A 15,865-nucleotide genomic window follows, 5' to 3' on the forward strand; every position below is an offset into this window, starting at 1 on the left:
TTCCCCTAATACTCCCCTAACCTCATCTTAGAGAATCTTCTACTTGATCTTAGCAAAATTGTTGTAAGTGGCATTACTGCCTATCCTGTGAAAAATGCAAACCCAAGACTTTGGCCAATATTTTTCTGAAATCACTGGCAGAAGAGGGAATACTTGCTTAGGAAATCTATTGCTTTTGGTCATAGCAGGGGCTGGCTGGCTTCAGCCAACAGATACACCTGATTTCAAACTCTCTCATTTAGAACAGAGCAGACCAAGAATTATTTCTTCATGCTGACTATTAGACCTCCTCCTTGCAGCACAGCAGGCTCCTCTGCTGTGCTGCCATCAGTTAATCCATTACGGTTGTACATTCCTGTCCTAAAGAGAGTTAATGCAAGGGGTTTAACACTTTTTAAAACCCCAGAATTAATATCCACTGCTGTTTTCCAGAGTGTAACCTCTTGCTGAACCAAGTGGCTATTTTTCTTCCGCCCACCTTATCCCTACGTACTTGTAAAGCCCCAGCTATGATTCCGTATTGTTGGAGGCTTTACTACCTTCCCACATTAGCTCTTTGATGTTTGATGCTTCCCTTCCTCGCCCCCCCATCCATTTGTTAAGGTACTGTATAGCAAAGAGAGAGGTGACCTTAAAGGCAGAAAAGACAAAAGCAAATTTAAAAAATGCTGTAGAAGTATTTACCTTCCAGGCATAGGTGAAATACCTGAGATCTCTAGAGATAATTCAGGCTTATCTGGAACAACTTTCTTACTTTTCACCTTGAAGTAAAATATGAAAGTATTGAGCATGTTAGCATATTAATTTTGCGCTTTGTCTTGACATGAATAAAAATGTTATGGGGTCCATCACCTAGTCCTGCTGGAAGCTCTCAAAACATCACAAAATGACAAAAGCAGTTTTTGTTGTTTGTGTGAAATTCCCATTTTTAGTTTAACTTATCAACTCAGTGTGGCATTTCTCTGGTCATACTCCCTTGAAAGGGAATTGGTTCTGAGAATACTGCTTGACTGCAATTCTTGTAGAAGGTAAGACTATGTATTTTGTAGACACTTGTTAGTGAGGTAGCTCTTAAAATCAATTTATTCACTGAATTTTTCACTGAACATACCATCGGCTAACATGTCAGAAGTTAAAGCAGGTTTTTAAATAAGTTATTAACTTTGACTACCACCGTGTGGTTCACTCCAGTATTACATAGTTTTAATTCTGCCTGGCATTAAGGAAAGTTTTCATAACAACTGGTCATTAAGCTGCAGTTCCACTAGAGCTACATCACCAGATGGCCTGGGTAGTTCATATGTGCTCCAAATCAGCCACAAACTTGATCACATCTGCCAAATCAGCTAATTTCAGTGATCCATTGCTTATGATCACGGACCTTGTACTAAAGTGCAACTGCAGCTCCTGTAGACATATTTGAGCTGCCTCATACCTAGCAACATGTGTTACAAGAGGTTGCCACAGTAAGTTAAGTAATGCTTGGGAAGTCTAACAAGTTACGTGTTGCTGTGCCCCTACCCTTACCTGCATTCACTTTAGATTAGCTAGCTAAAATATGTATACATGGTCAGATTCACATCGATGACTGCACTCTAGCTATCCCACAAGGACAGAATATCACTTTGGATGCTATTCTGTAACAAAAATAGAGGGGTATAAAAGTGAAAAAATCAACTGGATCTCGGTGAAAACTTCCAACTGAGAACTGGAAAAAATAAATTGGAAAAAACCCAGAAATACTAATCTGGAGTTTTCACAAATATGAAAATTATCAAGACACAACATAAAATAACATACAAGCCAACCAATATGTATTTAATAGTTTGGTGTTCCCTATGTGCTTTGTGTACTTGGATGATTTCTTAGTAATTATATAATGTAGAAATTAAAAGTGAGCTTATTAGAATATTAGTATAATTTCCAAACATTTCATGTTTGAAAGAAGTAAATATTGATAAATGTTTGTCTTTTGCATTTTATCCCTACTTAGTTTCTTATCTTACCTCCCTTTTATATGCTGGCATCTGTATACCCTTTTGTGCTTCATTTAACTCTTTCAGTTTGCTTTTCAGATTTCTTATTTTATCTTCTTGGTTGGAAATAATAGATAAAAGCTTCTTTTCCTTTTGATTGCTTTTGTCCTCAAGTTGCTTCAGTTTCATGCTCTCACTTTCTAAATGTTCCTAAAAAATAATTTTAGAAACATCAGTACAATTAATAGAACTGAGGCTGTGGAATATAATATTCAGCAGTCTGGAACAAGCTAAATTAAGCTTTTGCAACATAAGTAAAGGTCAGTCTTATTTATTACATTATTAATTTTAAACTGATAGTAAAGACCTTCTACCACTACGCATACATGTAACTCATCACACATGATTACTCAAAACAACTATATGCTCTGAAATTCTTAAATTCATATTAGCCTTTATAATAAATATAGACACTCAGGTCACTTACTGTGTTATTTACATGAACATTTTATGTATATTTTGCACATACAATACATAATAGCTCATTAATTTCAATTTTAAACCATTTTGAAGATTGTGATTTGATGCAGCTACCTTAACTCTTGAGAAAACCCAAGAATAGAATCACAGAATCTTAGAATATCTTAAATTGGAAGGGACACATAAGGACCACCATGCCCAACTCCCTGCTCCTTACAGGACTACCTAAAACTAAACTACATGACTAAGCATTTTCAAGACACTCCTTCAATTCTGACAGGCTTGGTGCCATGATTGCTTCCCTGGGAAGCCTGTTTCACTGAACAACAACCCTGTTAGTGAGGAACTTTCTCCTAATGTTCAACTTGAACTTCCCCTGATGTAACTTCACTCCATTTCCACATGTCCCATCATTGGTGACCAGAGAGAGATCAGCACCTCCCTGTCCTCCATAGACTGCGATGAGGTTACCCTTCACTCAGCTGCTCCTGCCCTTGAGGCCTTTCACCATCTTAGTCACTCTGCTCTGGACACACTCTAATAGTTGGATATCCTTCTTGTATTGTGGCCAAAACTGCACAGAGTGCTCAAGGTGAGCTCACATCAGTGCAGAGTAGAGTGGGACACTCACCTCCCTTGACCAGCTGATGATGCTGTGCCTGATGCACCCCAGGACACACTTGGCCCTTTTGACTGCCAGGGCACAACTGTTGACTCCTATCAACTTGCCATCAACCCAAACCCCAGATTTGTTTTCTCAGGGCTGTTATCCAGCCTCTCATACCCCAATCGTTTTGTATAACCAGGATTATATTGTAAATATCTCCCTATAAAGATTTGTGAAATAAAGAGCAGTGGCTGGCCTTACTTTAATATAGTAATTCATTGAATTTGTATGTATGTGGGTTTTTTGGTGGAATGAAGAAGAATATAACTTTTTTTGAATATGCTCAAAGATAGTACTTGGAAAATTTTCAAGAAACAACCTGTGGTTAAAAACTGCTATGAAAACCTTATAGTTGTTAGTTTATTAAATGTATAGAAACACTGATCTTGAACTGCATCAACTGTCACAAAAAATGTCCCAAAGCTCCATGATTGTCTCTGCAAGAGAAGTAAGCCCGAAGCACTAACTCTGCAAGAAATAATGTAAGTGAAATACAGTGGGAGAGCCTGCAGACAGGTAAAGCCTGGTGGAGACGAAAGAAACAACTAAGGGCTTTTTCAAGACCATTTGTTTTATTTTCAAACAGGACCGAAACAGGGTGAGGTTGTGTGTTTGGAGATTAGGCAGGTAAGGCCTACTGTACTAGACAATAACAGCCATGCAGGGATGGGCCCAGAGCTGGTTTACCAAGACAGTGTGTGGTTAAGCATGGATGTGTGTATATGCAGTTGACACAACTGCTTAGCCACAAAAAGTTATAGTAGCTGGATAAAAAAAACCCTGGAGAAAAATAGCTTTGAAGGCATTTTTTTTTTGTCTGTAGCCTCAACTGTGACTTTTTCTGCTCAGTGACATCAAAACACTGTCTAAAAATGGCACATTTCTATCTAAGCAAAACTCCTTAATCCTAACCCTTCTTCCATGCTTTGCATTTCTGGCAAGTCAAATTCCATTTCCCATTTAAAAAAGCCAAGGGGACACAGCTTCTCCTGTATTTTTCTTCAACATATTTGCTGGAAATCCAAACACCTAGGAAAAACCTTTTAACAAAGACAACACTTGCCCTTGAAGAACAACTCTGTCTTAAGGACAGTAAAGTAACTTTCACTGAGCCTGTGATACAGCATAATTTATCTGTTTGGGACTATTACAGCTCCAATTAACACATGAGTTTTCAAAAGCTTTCAGATAACCGCAATAATGGCCAACAGTTCTCTTCCATTTCTCCTCCATCTCCTGCAGGAAGTGTGGGCAAGATTTAAGCAAGCAGGGAGCAAAGCCTCATGAGAAGAGCCATACAAAATGTTGCAATGAAGACCTATCAGTACATACTGATGGAAATAATCATTCTTGTGCACCGTCAGGATACTGCACCAGGAAAAACACTGGAGAAAGGATTACACATTTTGGGATCTTTCAATAGTACACGCTTGATGATCTTACAGTTTCCAATACTAAGTTTGGTGGTTTGCAGTGATGTGGTAACACTTACAAACTGGCTGAAGTTTATAAAGGTATTGATCGATAAACTTTATGTCACACAGGTCATACCTGCTCACTTAAGTACTTGGCAACACACTGGATCTGGTATTAGCTGCCAGCAAAGTGGTTACAGATGTATTATGAACAGACCAGTATCTTTTATTTTGGAGAGCTTTATAGGATCAGAGGATAACAGAAGTTGGAAGAAACCTCAAGGATTCTCTAGATTCTAATCAAATCAGGGCCAGTTATGATGTCTATCAGGTTACTGAGTTTGGTCTTGAATTCCTCAAGGATGGAGACTGCACAACCTCTCTGGACAACTTTTTCCAATGCCTGGCTGTCCTCATGGTGAAATGTTTTCCCTATGTCCAGTCTGCACCTTCCATATTTCAACTGCCTGATAACTTCAACAAAGGTACTGGAAAGCTATTAGCTTCCCCTGAAGCCATTTCTTCTCCAGGCTGGACAAGTTCAGCTTCTACAACTTCTTGTCATGGGGTATGTACTCAAGCCCCCAGTCATCTCAGTGGGGCCTCTGCTGAACTCACTCTAATTTATCAATGTACTGGAGGTCCCCAAACCATATTCAGTATCCTGGATGCACTCCAGTGCATGCCCCAGAGGGAGATACCCACTATCCTGGGTATGCTAGCTGTGCTTCTGTTAATACAACCCAGGAAGCTGCTGCCCCTCTTTTCTGACAGGACGTGCTGCTGGCTCATGCTCAGCTTGCTGTCTAACAAGATCCCAGCTCCTTTCCAGTAGAGCTACTCCATAGCCAGTCAGTCCCCAGACTGTACTGCAGCAAAGGCAGATCCTTTTATTTTTCCCTGAAATGTGCTGTAATGGCCTGTTTCAGTGGCTTCCTGAAACAAACAAAATGTCAGATAGTTTTGAGGAAAAATACAATTCAACTGATGAACTATAAGAGGTCTCAAGGAATATTTTTAACAGTTTACCCACAAGCACTTCTTTATTATTAGGTAGATATAAATTAAACAGATGAAGTAATAGGAGAAAAGGCTATTGATACCAGAATTTCTTATTTGTGGTAGCAAGGCCTAATCCTACTGCATACATCATACCAGCAGCAAAGCACAGATAAATGCATAAAGATGTCAGCTAGAATTAAGAAGTACAGCTTTCTTTGCATCAAAGATAGGAAACAAAGTGACACTAGCAAAACTGGTATTGACTGGAGCATGCAACACTACAAACTGCAGCAGTAGCTGCTCTTAGTTATGCAAGTCATTTCAGCACCATAAATTAGAGCATAAAGATGACTACCACACACCTGCCATTCTTGTGTATGTCCTGCACAAAAAGAGGACCTAAACACTTCTTGAAGGATGAACAGTTTTGTATACCATATGCATCATTCATTCCTCACATACAGTTTCCTCTTTTTTCACATGGCACGAGACATTCTAATCAACAAATTCCACACAGTATTTAATATTAAGACTCTTGAACCAGGAAAATGTGATCATAAGCCTGTTTTCTTGTCACAGGTGTTGATTTTAGCTTCATGTTTCATGGAGTTTCCAAGGATTCTGATGTCTGACTGTATTGAAAAGTAGAAACTTTACGTGACATTGTCTCATCTCTAAATCTTTCTGTTTGCTGGGCAGTTTTGGCTCTGAGACAGTAACTGGATACAATAATTTCCTACTTAATATAGTTTAGCCAGAGTTTACTCAAAACCAAGCAGTAATATAGGTCCCTTTGGTCTTCTCAAGCAGGGGACTGAAAAGATCTGTTAATCTTGTATATAGTTAGGTTCTGACCACCATTCAACTCTTTCAGTGAAGACAAATGTGAACAAAATAACTCCCAAAACATTTTATGATACACAGGCAACAGAACTTGACGACAGCATATAAAATACACAAGTATGGCCACCTACTAGAAAAGACAGAAAAGATAAACCCCTCCCTCATTTTAAACCTCTGAAATTTAAGCTCTAATCATGCACCTATTATAATAAATTTAGGATTTCTATTAAATTTAATGCAGGACAGAAAACAGTTGATGGAAAAATCCCACTGGACTTAGCAAAAGACAATTTCACAAAGTGTCAATAAACCCAGGCACTTCCAGCCACGGGAGAGACACTGAGTTTCAAGGATGCTGCAGAGGACAATGGCTATAGGCATAATTTACTTGATTTGGAGCAGAACATGGATAGAACATGACTAGAAAAATACAGACTTTCAAATAGAATATCTGAACTTCCAAATTTCAATACCTGAAAAAGCCAATACTTTATTGAATTAGGTCCAAGACAACCAAACTCAGTCAGCAACAGGATGATGGATTTTCGGTCTAACAGATGTCAAAATATGACAGCCAGGGGAAAAACGTACAAGAAAATAGGAGGCATTCATGATATGTCCTTTAATAAATTCCCAAATATTAGTATTAGTTTCTAAGTATTTATGAACTCTCAACAGATTTCTCTTCCATGAAGTTGTCCAATTCTCCCTTGAACCAGGAGGTTCTACTGGTTGACTACCTGTCCTGTGGGGTTTTATTTCCACTTTTACTTCACTTACTCACAAAGACAAAAGAAATGGGAATTCTCAGGTTTTCCTCAACTTGTTTCACACATTCATTCCATGCATTATACCCTTTTATCCATCATACACCAAAAGTTCTACATGTAAGAAGTGCAAAAACTGGCAGCTGCCACAAAGGCATATAAAGCATTTATCACAATACAATTAATTTTCCATCACCTTCAACAGGAAGTTGGGGTTATATGGTTCTTCTCCACGGAGTTTATTCCATAAAATGAGGACTCATGTAGAGAGTGCTGCATATCTCCACTTGTAGGCAGCCCATGAATGGCATGGCCTAGACACAGTCAGAGCTGGGAGGAGTGTGTGTGCCTCTGGTGTGCTGTCTGGACATCTTGTATCACTCTTGCCAGGTTAATGCAAGTATACTAGACACAATACTAAACATTAATGTTTTCCTCAAGCTCCATGCTCTCAGCACTTAAGAGAGCCACTACCTTCCCAGTAATAGGAACATAGAGTAGGCAGGGTCAACCTGATTTTGCATAGATTTTAATCTCTACTCATTCCCTCTGAGACCTTATTTGTATAGCACTGTGCCTAGGTTTAAATGCAGACAGACTCTATAGTTGATAGTTGATTCTGCATGAAGTTATATCAGAAATATTTCTGTCCATGGCACAGAAGAAGCAAAATACAGATGAAATACCTATTGCTAAGAGGCAACTACAGTAACTGACTGCATAAAACAAAATGCAGAGAAACCTGCAATAACCTCCATTCTGTTAGAAAAATATCTCCTGAAATAACGATTCCAGCTTTTCATGCATTGCCTGTAATCTCCTGTACAGATCATACAATTTCACAGTGTCTCCCTGTGAGAAGAGCAGATAACACAACTTCCTTTCTCCTACTCATTGTATGACTAAACTACTTAAGACTATTGTTCTTTAGCAAACAAGAAACAAGAGTATGAAATACTAGACTTGGTCAGGTCTCCATGTGCAACTTCAAGACATAATTTTTATCCAACTCAAGACAGCAAAATGCAAAAATGTGCAAAGATGTTCCATCAAAGAATTAACCCTTCAGTTGTGTTGTAATCCAAATAAATGCAAAGATCAGGAAAGAAATGACATCTTGTGATTATAGATTCTAGTGTAGAAAAGTTATATAAAGGCTTTGTTTTTAAATAGGAGTATATATAAATATTTGCTAACAGTACATTTAAAAGGTTTGCAAAGGCTTAGTCTCAAATGAGATTCCTTTAGAATAATTAAGCAAGCATCTGTAATCCAATGAAATTACTTTTCAAGTAACATTTCTGGTAAAAAATGCATTTCTGTGAGTTTAGCACAATTAATTTGTTTGTAGCTCAGGTTTAGGCAATAAATCCTCAAATTAATTATTTTTAAATCTAATGCCTGATTTCACATAAAGGTCTTTTTATGACCCTTACAGGGTTTCTGCTATGGAGCTATGGAGATTGATATTCAAAAATAAGAGATTTTGTTACAAGACAGTTCTCAAAAAACACAGAGAGATGACAGGATAAGAACAATGCAAGTTTGTCAATCTCTGTCACTGTCTTGTCTCAATATGTAAAATTCATTCATGACATTTCCCATCCATTCTGCACTGTTGCTTTACTCTTATTCCTGTTACTCTCAATTGGCTGCAGTGAAAATTTGCAGTATTACTTCACAGAAGGGAGGCAGAAGAGATATCATCTTAAAACTGGCTGTTTTAAAAACCCAAACAAATCAGCAGTGCCTCCAGAGCAATGGATAGCTCACTTTTCACTCCATCACTTTTTGAATGCAGATCCCCCATTTCTTGCAAAAATACAGAGACTGGTTGCAATGTGAAGAGCACTCATAAGAAATAAAAAGCCCTTTTGTGACCACTGATTTTGGCAAATAAAGAAATAAATAAGCCAGTAAGTTCCTACTTTATAATCAAAACTGTTCTAGGGAGCTTGATGGCCAGAGATTCCACTGGGAAGGATCAAAGACAGATGTTTAGTTCACCTAAATGGACTGCAGTGGCACAACACTCATGCACTTCAGGCACAGCTCAAAGGAACCAGTAAAAATCTCACACATCTCTCAGGTTCTCATAATATAATCACAGCACAAATGTGAATTTTTGTTAAACATACTGCAGGCAACCATACCTTTAAGAATTTTTCTCTTTGCTTTGCCATGTTCAGTTTTTCAGAGAGCTGGCTGAAAGGTAAGTTGGACGTTTCAATGTCTTCATGCATCAGAATGTAGGGATGTGCATTACCTTAAATTGAAAAGACCAAACAACTGACTATCACTACATTTTCCCCAGCCAGCTTCTAAGTAAAAGCAAAATTAAGGGAAGCTAGACTTATATGAACTTCTTTATTTTCTTTGAGCAAGCCTTCATATTAAACAAGCAAAAGAAGTCCAATTCCGTGCTTAGAGACAATGCAAGACTAAATCAGCAATAAAGAATGTACATGTACTCTTAAAAATAAAAGTCAGCCACTTTGCTAGTATTTATGAAAACCAGGAGTGTTAGGCTAGTGTGAATAAATATTTAATGAGCATGGCAGATTAACACATGGTTACTTTGACTCTTTTCTCTTATTTGTGTAATACAGTCAAACAGTGAAAAATTATCCATCAAAGACTATTTGATTTGAAAGAGAATTACCTGATTATAAAGCTCTGGTTATCCAATAAGATTAGCATCACAAGACTCATCTAACATAAAAGACATATAATCATAGCACTCACATCTAGAACAACCTGAAACAAACTTATAACAGATAAGTGTAAAATTTATATGTAACAATTTTTTTTTAATTCTAGTGAATGATTTGAACCCATATTCTCATAACTTTTATTGGCTTCAGTGTAAGCAGGTTCTACCTCTAACAAAAATCTCACCATTTTTTTTAAGAGGATAAAGAGAAACCTCAGAAGTGTTGCATTTTATAAATAGATCTTGAAACGGCACATTTGTGTTAACTCTCACATTCACAGAAAAGTATGATACTCCTTTGAGATACGTATATTGTAAAAACTGAGGCAAAGTCAGAACTATCCATCAGTGCAACAGAGCATACAAAGCAATGTGTAAACTGAAGTACATACCTCTATTAGCATTCAGAGCAGCCAGCTCTGATTTCAGTTCTGCAATAATGCTGTTCTGAAGCTCTATCTTTTCCTGCTGTTCATGTATTTGATGCATGTAGTTTTCTGTCTGCAAATACAATTTCATTAGCATTAATCTTAATCTGTTTTGACTATAGCTCTCCTATTTGGCATATAAAAAGCAACTCTGACTTTTAAAGACAATTGTAGTGGTGGTCCTCTGCCTGAAAACCTTTGGCAAGGCTGTATTTTTGACACTGCACTGATGAGAAAAGACATTATAGGAAATAAATCCTAAATTTTAGTAACTGTTTCAACTGTGGCAGTTGTAAAGGGTAACTTCTAAGTGAGAATTCTTCATTCACAGACATCAGGCTTAAAATTAGAATTTTATATTCTTCAGAACACTGGTCAGTTACTTTACCTATAAAAAGATGTAATTTTCTTCTACCATAGTTTCTTACAAATTACATTAAAAATAGGCTTTTGAAAAAATCTAAATGGAAACAACAAAGTCGGTTATTCCATACAACAGATATTTTGTGAATAATTTTAATTGCCTATGAGCAGTTTTGTCTGTTTCTTTGAATGTAGTGGACTTGTTTTTCTAACCTACATCATGGGGCAGGGGGGGAAGGCAGGCAAACAGCTCCATCATTCACCTGCTATACTCCACCTCAGGCTACAAACAGGCCATACAGACTCTAATGATATTGCTCATATTTCACCAAAGTGTATAGATATTGCTAGACAGCCCAATAATTAAACAAATGCTCAGGTGGCAGGAAGATGCTAATATTCAAAACTACTCTTTCATTAGCACATGCCTAATGCTGCAATTATAGCAGTGCTAAAAGCAAGGGAGAAAAGTTGTGAAATTTCAGCAAGAAAACTTTCAGAAATGCACTGAATTTTTCTGAAGTTAAGAATATGTCTATTACTGAACAGGTCACCACCTGGGACAAGACTAAGCATTGTTTTCACGTCTATTCATCATTTACCCATACTTTTATCTAATTTTCAAGGCTTACCCACATTTAAATTCCATGCCCTCCTACTCCCCAGTGTGCTTTTCTGTATAGCAGGCAGTAAAAAATCTACAAGCAAAATTTATTTTAAAAGGCCAGGTAGTAGTTGTACTATGAGATTTATTTTAAAAAAAAAAAAGTGATCAAAGAGCAGTACACTCCAGCAGCTATAAGAGACCTCATGAAGCAGAAAAATCACTGAGAACCAAATTGAAAATGTACAACAGCAATGTCTTGTCAACACTTCTGTACAGAGCACAGACATGACAGCTAAAACAGACAGAAGAGAAGATGCTTTTGACAGCCAGTGTGCACAAATTATTCCTTGAGTCAGATGGCAGCAACAAGTTACCAACTAGAAGATCTGCATGACAACCAACCATCCATCTGTATCAAACACCATCTGGCCGAGATGACTCTGGCTTCTGTGTGCTTGACATGGCTCCCAGCTCTAGAGACTGGCAAAACAAGTGGCCTATCGGTAACTTAAGTAGTAAACTGTTAACAACAGCATGGTGGACAATCCAACAGTGTGTGGAGGCCACACAATGAACAGAGGAAGTTACTAGAGTAAAGCGCTGTACAAAGGTCATTCAAAAACAAGGAGTTTGGTTAAGAAAAACTACCACAAACAAATAAACCCCCAAGTAACCACAGTATCAACTCTTCTTGATAAAAATACTTTTGTTCTCTTTTGAAGTCAAAAATTCAAGTACTAAAAGTTTGATTAGGACAAAGATTTAAACTGGTAGTAATCCTTTATCAAAGGTTTTCATTTCTTTCTGAAATGGGGAAAATGCAGAGAGAAATCTTGCAAGCATGTAGTTCACTTAACGCTGATGATGTCACACTTCTCTGGTTTTCTTGCATAGACTTTAGAAGGATTATCTGATGCTGTACTTATTTCTTGGGCAGAAGGTTTTCGTGTACTGTTAAGGTGGCTCTTAACAGTATTAACTGATTTTCCTTCAAATAGTTAATTGTTCACCATAAGAGACAGAATTTAAAAGATTCCTTAAACATTCTAAAAGTCTTTTCTTTTGTTAAGTTAGTTGCAATTTCAGCACAAAATCACACTACTGGTGCTTGTTATGTATAGAAATCTCTACAGATTTACACCAGCACTGCTGCAGCAGACTATGAATAGCGACAGACTGCACAGTGGATGATTGCACACGTGACTTGACTTGATATGTGTTCTGCAATGCCTTGGCTAGTTTATTTTGCCATGCAAGGGGATGGCAAGATTGGGCCCAGATACCGGAGTATTTTCTAGCAGACCTTTCCCTGCTCCCAATTCTACTACTGCTTCCGTAACTTCACACTGACTATGGCTCAACTGCTCCTGAACAAAGTTCCAGCCCACCAGTTCTATGAAGTATCACAAAGCCCTGCAGCAGCAAAACCATGAGAGCCTTCCTGTAACAGAGGTTCCACTGCTGGGCAGAATATATATGACGAGAACACAGTGACAAAGCTGCAACCCAACAGCTTTGCAATACGCTGCCTACTCGGTGAGAAGTTCTAGAAGTTTTGGCTGAACTAGGGCTTTCCGCAACAGACGACGTAAAAATTGAAAGGTGTTCCTTGCTGGTCAAAGTGCCTCAAGAATCTGTTGCGCAATCAAAGAATAACTGTCCAGGTGAAATAAATACTCATTCTTGCAATTTTCAGGTATGTTTACTGAACATGTTCCAACAGAATAACTTTGCTGTCCTAATAACCTGCACAGTGCTTAACATATTAGAGCCTTTGAACTTTACACCAAGTAAACCAGTAATTCACGGGGTGTATCTTCCTACTAACAGACAAGTGGTTTAGTTTAAGCTATTTACATTAGTAATTTAAAAAGTAATTTTTAAGAATGCAAATAAATTTCAAAAAGTACTTCATTGAAGCTAGGCAAATTTTATATACATCTTTGCTGTTTACACTGGAAGACTTCATTAATCCTCCAAAACAGACAACAATTTCCCCACCTTTAAAAGTGCAAAAAAATCAAGGTGAAAAGCCAGAAAGCACCTACAAAATTCACAGCCTAATGAGTTACTCTGCAGTGTACTGGCCTGGTTTCATAATGGCAATTTCCCACTTTAACAGATGCACTGAAGTGTGCACAGCTAAAGTGAAACTGAAATCTACATGTACTACCATCCTCCATAGGAAGGATGACTTTAAAGATAGAATTCAGAACCTAACACATACTTTTTGCTGTAGTTCTTTCACAGCATGGTCCCTATCCATGCATGCTTGTCGATAGGCTTCATAAGCTTTGTTAAGCTGCTCTCCAATGTTTTTGTCCATAATTCCCAATGTTCTTTCATCACTGGAAAGATGGTCAAGTTAACAGACCTGAAAAGTAATCAAAAGGAAAAAGACAGAAAGCTAAGAAACAGAAGTATTAACTAAAAACATACAGAATGACTTGTACTAATATTGTATTCAAGAAATATGTGCAGTATGTTTGACCATTAACTCACATAATAGCTTGAACTATAGCTCTGCTTACCTCAACATTAAATTTTATGTCCAGAGATAGGTTTAAACAAAAGCCAAACATAAGTAGGTTAACTCTGAATCAAATTCTGAATGTCCAGAATGTGTAAATGTATGTGTAGTTACAGTGTTTAGGATTGAGACATAGAATTGGTGCAGATCACCAGTTACCTGATTTTATGTGAGCTCCAAAAACTTAATGTTTACCCAATTATGAAATAACAGACAGCACTAATAAACAAAACTAAACTCAGCTTTTGGCATCAAGCAATAAAAAACAGATAAAAGCTCAATAATATTTGGTCACACAAACCTGTCCTGTTCTATGCCATATTTGAAAATGGCAACACAAGCAACACTACATTACAACATCTTTTATCTAAAAATCAGTAATTCTAATCAGTATGAACTAGCAAGACTTGGACCTTTTCACACAAAACTATCAACACTTTATACTTTGTGTGCAATTTCAGTAACAATTCCCAAAACTAAACCTCATTGAGTTTGACACGTAAGACTACAACACTAATAAATGTCAGACTCCAATTTTGAGACAGACCGAACACTGCAAACACAGATCCTCTACTTCTATAGTAATACATGGCATGAATTTTAAGATCAAAATTTATCATAACATAAGTACAGTAAAGGACAAGATTCTGAAGTTTTTAAAAAAAACAACCCCAAACCCAAAGTACTAGCATTAAGGAAAAAAAAAGAAATTTAATCCCTCCTGATATTTCAAGCATGGTTACCTCACAGTAAACAGTGTGGACTGCCACTATAATTTCTTAATATCTTCTGGGATTATGCATAAACCAGAGATACTATTAAGGAAACTGGTACAGTCAGATGAGGATAAGCCAGGCAAGAAGGGTATGAGGATAACCTGTCTTGGACCCTGGTCAAAATTCCAAGGATTACAGCTTGAAAATTTTGTCCATGTTTTCTTGCTTTTAAATATCTTCCCTATCATAGGGCCTGAATATAGAAATGTGGTTTGACTTTCCTAGAAGGTGCAACAGACTACTGTATTGACATCACACTTTTTTGTCTTGCACCTTTTTGTTGGGAAAGGTGAAGGTTCCGTGCGGGGAAGCAAGCGGCCGACTCCGTGTGGGTGATACAGCAAGCTCCATCTTTACTGTCCGACAGGCTCTTTTTTATACAGTGCAGGACAGGCATACAATTATCAATCATTTTTAATTGGCTAGGCTCTAAAGATAGCATTCAGGTACTCTCCCTACTCACAGCTGCAGCTGTGAGGCTTATCTCTTGCTTTCCCAGGCTTGGGTGCATTCCTAGCTGTTTTTCTCGAACTTGTTTGTTTCACCCTCAAGGACGAGTTACCCCTGCCATCTGCCATCTGCCCAGCTGAGTTACTCCCCATCTATATATAAGTTACTATCTCCAGAGCCTTGCTTGTACACACTGCATTCCCAGGTGCGTTCCCAGGACTGTGTCTGTACGTTCCCAGGGGACTGTGGCCTAGCTCTTTTTGGCCTTCCCCAGGTGCATACCCAGGATCATGTCCCGCCATTCTCCAACACCTTTTATCTTAATGATATGCCTGTGCTGCAAAAGCAACTGTATCCCAGCTCCAGCATGGCTGTACTTTAATAGTGGCAAAGTGAGTTTTTTTAACAGCTTGGAAACATTTAGAGATCTTTGATGTAACATGCATTACTGAAATCCAAGTTCATAAATTTTGCGTACAAGGCCTACATTGTTACCTATGAAAGGTTTTGTTTGTTTCATTTGTTTTGACTTGTTTTGTTTTGCTAAACACCAGTTCAGTAGTTTATAATCTCAAATCTGTGCATATTGTCTCAAAACACTCTCAGTAACACAGGCTACTTTATCCATTGTCTTTCCCTCCCAGTGGGTATCCCTTCACTAACTGGAATATTCATTCTAATACCTGGGGCACATCTTTAACTAAATGAGTACCTTTCTTTCAGTTTCACGTGAAGGACTGTTTTATGTAGTTCAATGAATAAAATCATGTATTACGTGTGCTTTGGCAACAGGTGCTAAACTGCAGAGGGCATTGTTATAGCTGAAAGTGACTGGAAGTGTGCTCTCA

At 37.8% G+C, this 15,865-nt stretch overlaps 1 protein-coding gene across 1 annotated transcript; it reads right to left on the reverse strand.

The window, feature by feature from the left end:
- Positions 1-260: 260 nt before the first annotated feature.
- Positions 261-13,587, reverse strand: LOC103802400 (TRAF family member-associated NF-kappa-B activator-like). The gene is made up of 6 exons (XM_009074873.1): positions 13,489-13,587; positions 10,256-10,364; positions 9,304-9,416; positions 2,007-2,186; positions 685-761; positions 261-360 (listed from the first exon to the last, which is right to left on the reverse strand). Exons 1-6 carry the CDS (start codon positions 13,585-13,587, stop codon positions 261-263), a joined length of 678 nt encoding a protein of 225 aa, XP_009073121.1.
- Between the last annotated feature and the right edge of the window lie 2,278 nt (positions 13,588-15,865).

The sequence above is a fragment of the Acanthisitta chloris genome, unplaced genomic scaffold (genome assembly GCF_000695815.1).
Source record: "Acanthisitta chloris isolate BGI_N310 unplaced genomic scaffold, ASM69581v1 scaffold43810, whole genome shotgun sequence".
NCBI classification, from domain to species: domain Eukaryota; kingdom Metazoa; phylum Chordata; class Aves; order Passeriformes; family Acanthisittidae; genus Acanthisitta; species Acanthisitta chloris.

Bases quoted from the DNA above. Each gene is read 5' to 3' on its own strand.
- LOC103802400 (XM_009074873.1), bottom strand. From the start codon at position 13,587: ATGGACAAAAACATTGGAGAGCAGCTTAACAAAGCTTATGAAGCCTAT. The intron at 10,365-13,488 runs GTATGTGTTAGG...TTGTATTTGCAG, and splicing joins TGAAAGAACTACAGCAAAAA to ACAGAAAACTACATGCATCA. The intron at 361-684 runs GTAAATACTTCT...AACTCTCTTTAG, and splicing joins ATTTCACCTATGCCTGGAAG to GACAGGAATGTACAACCGTA.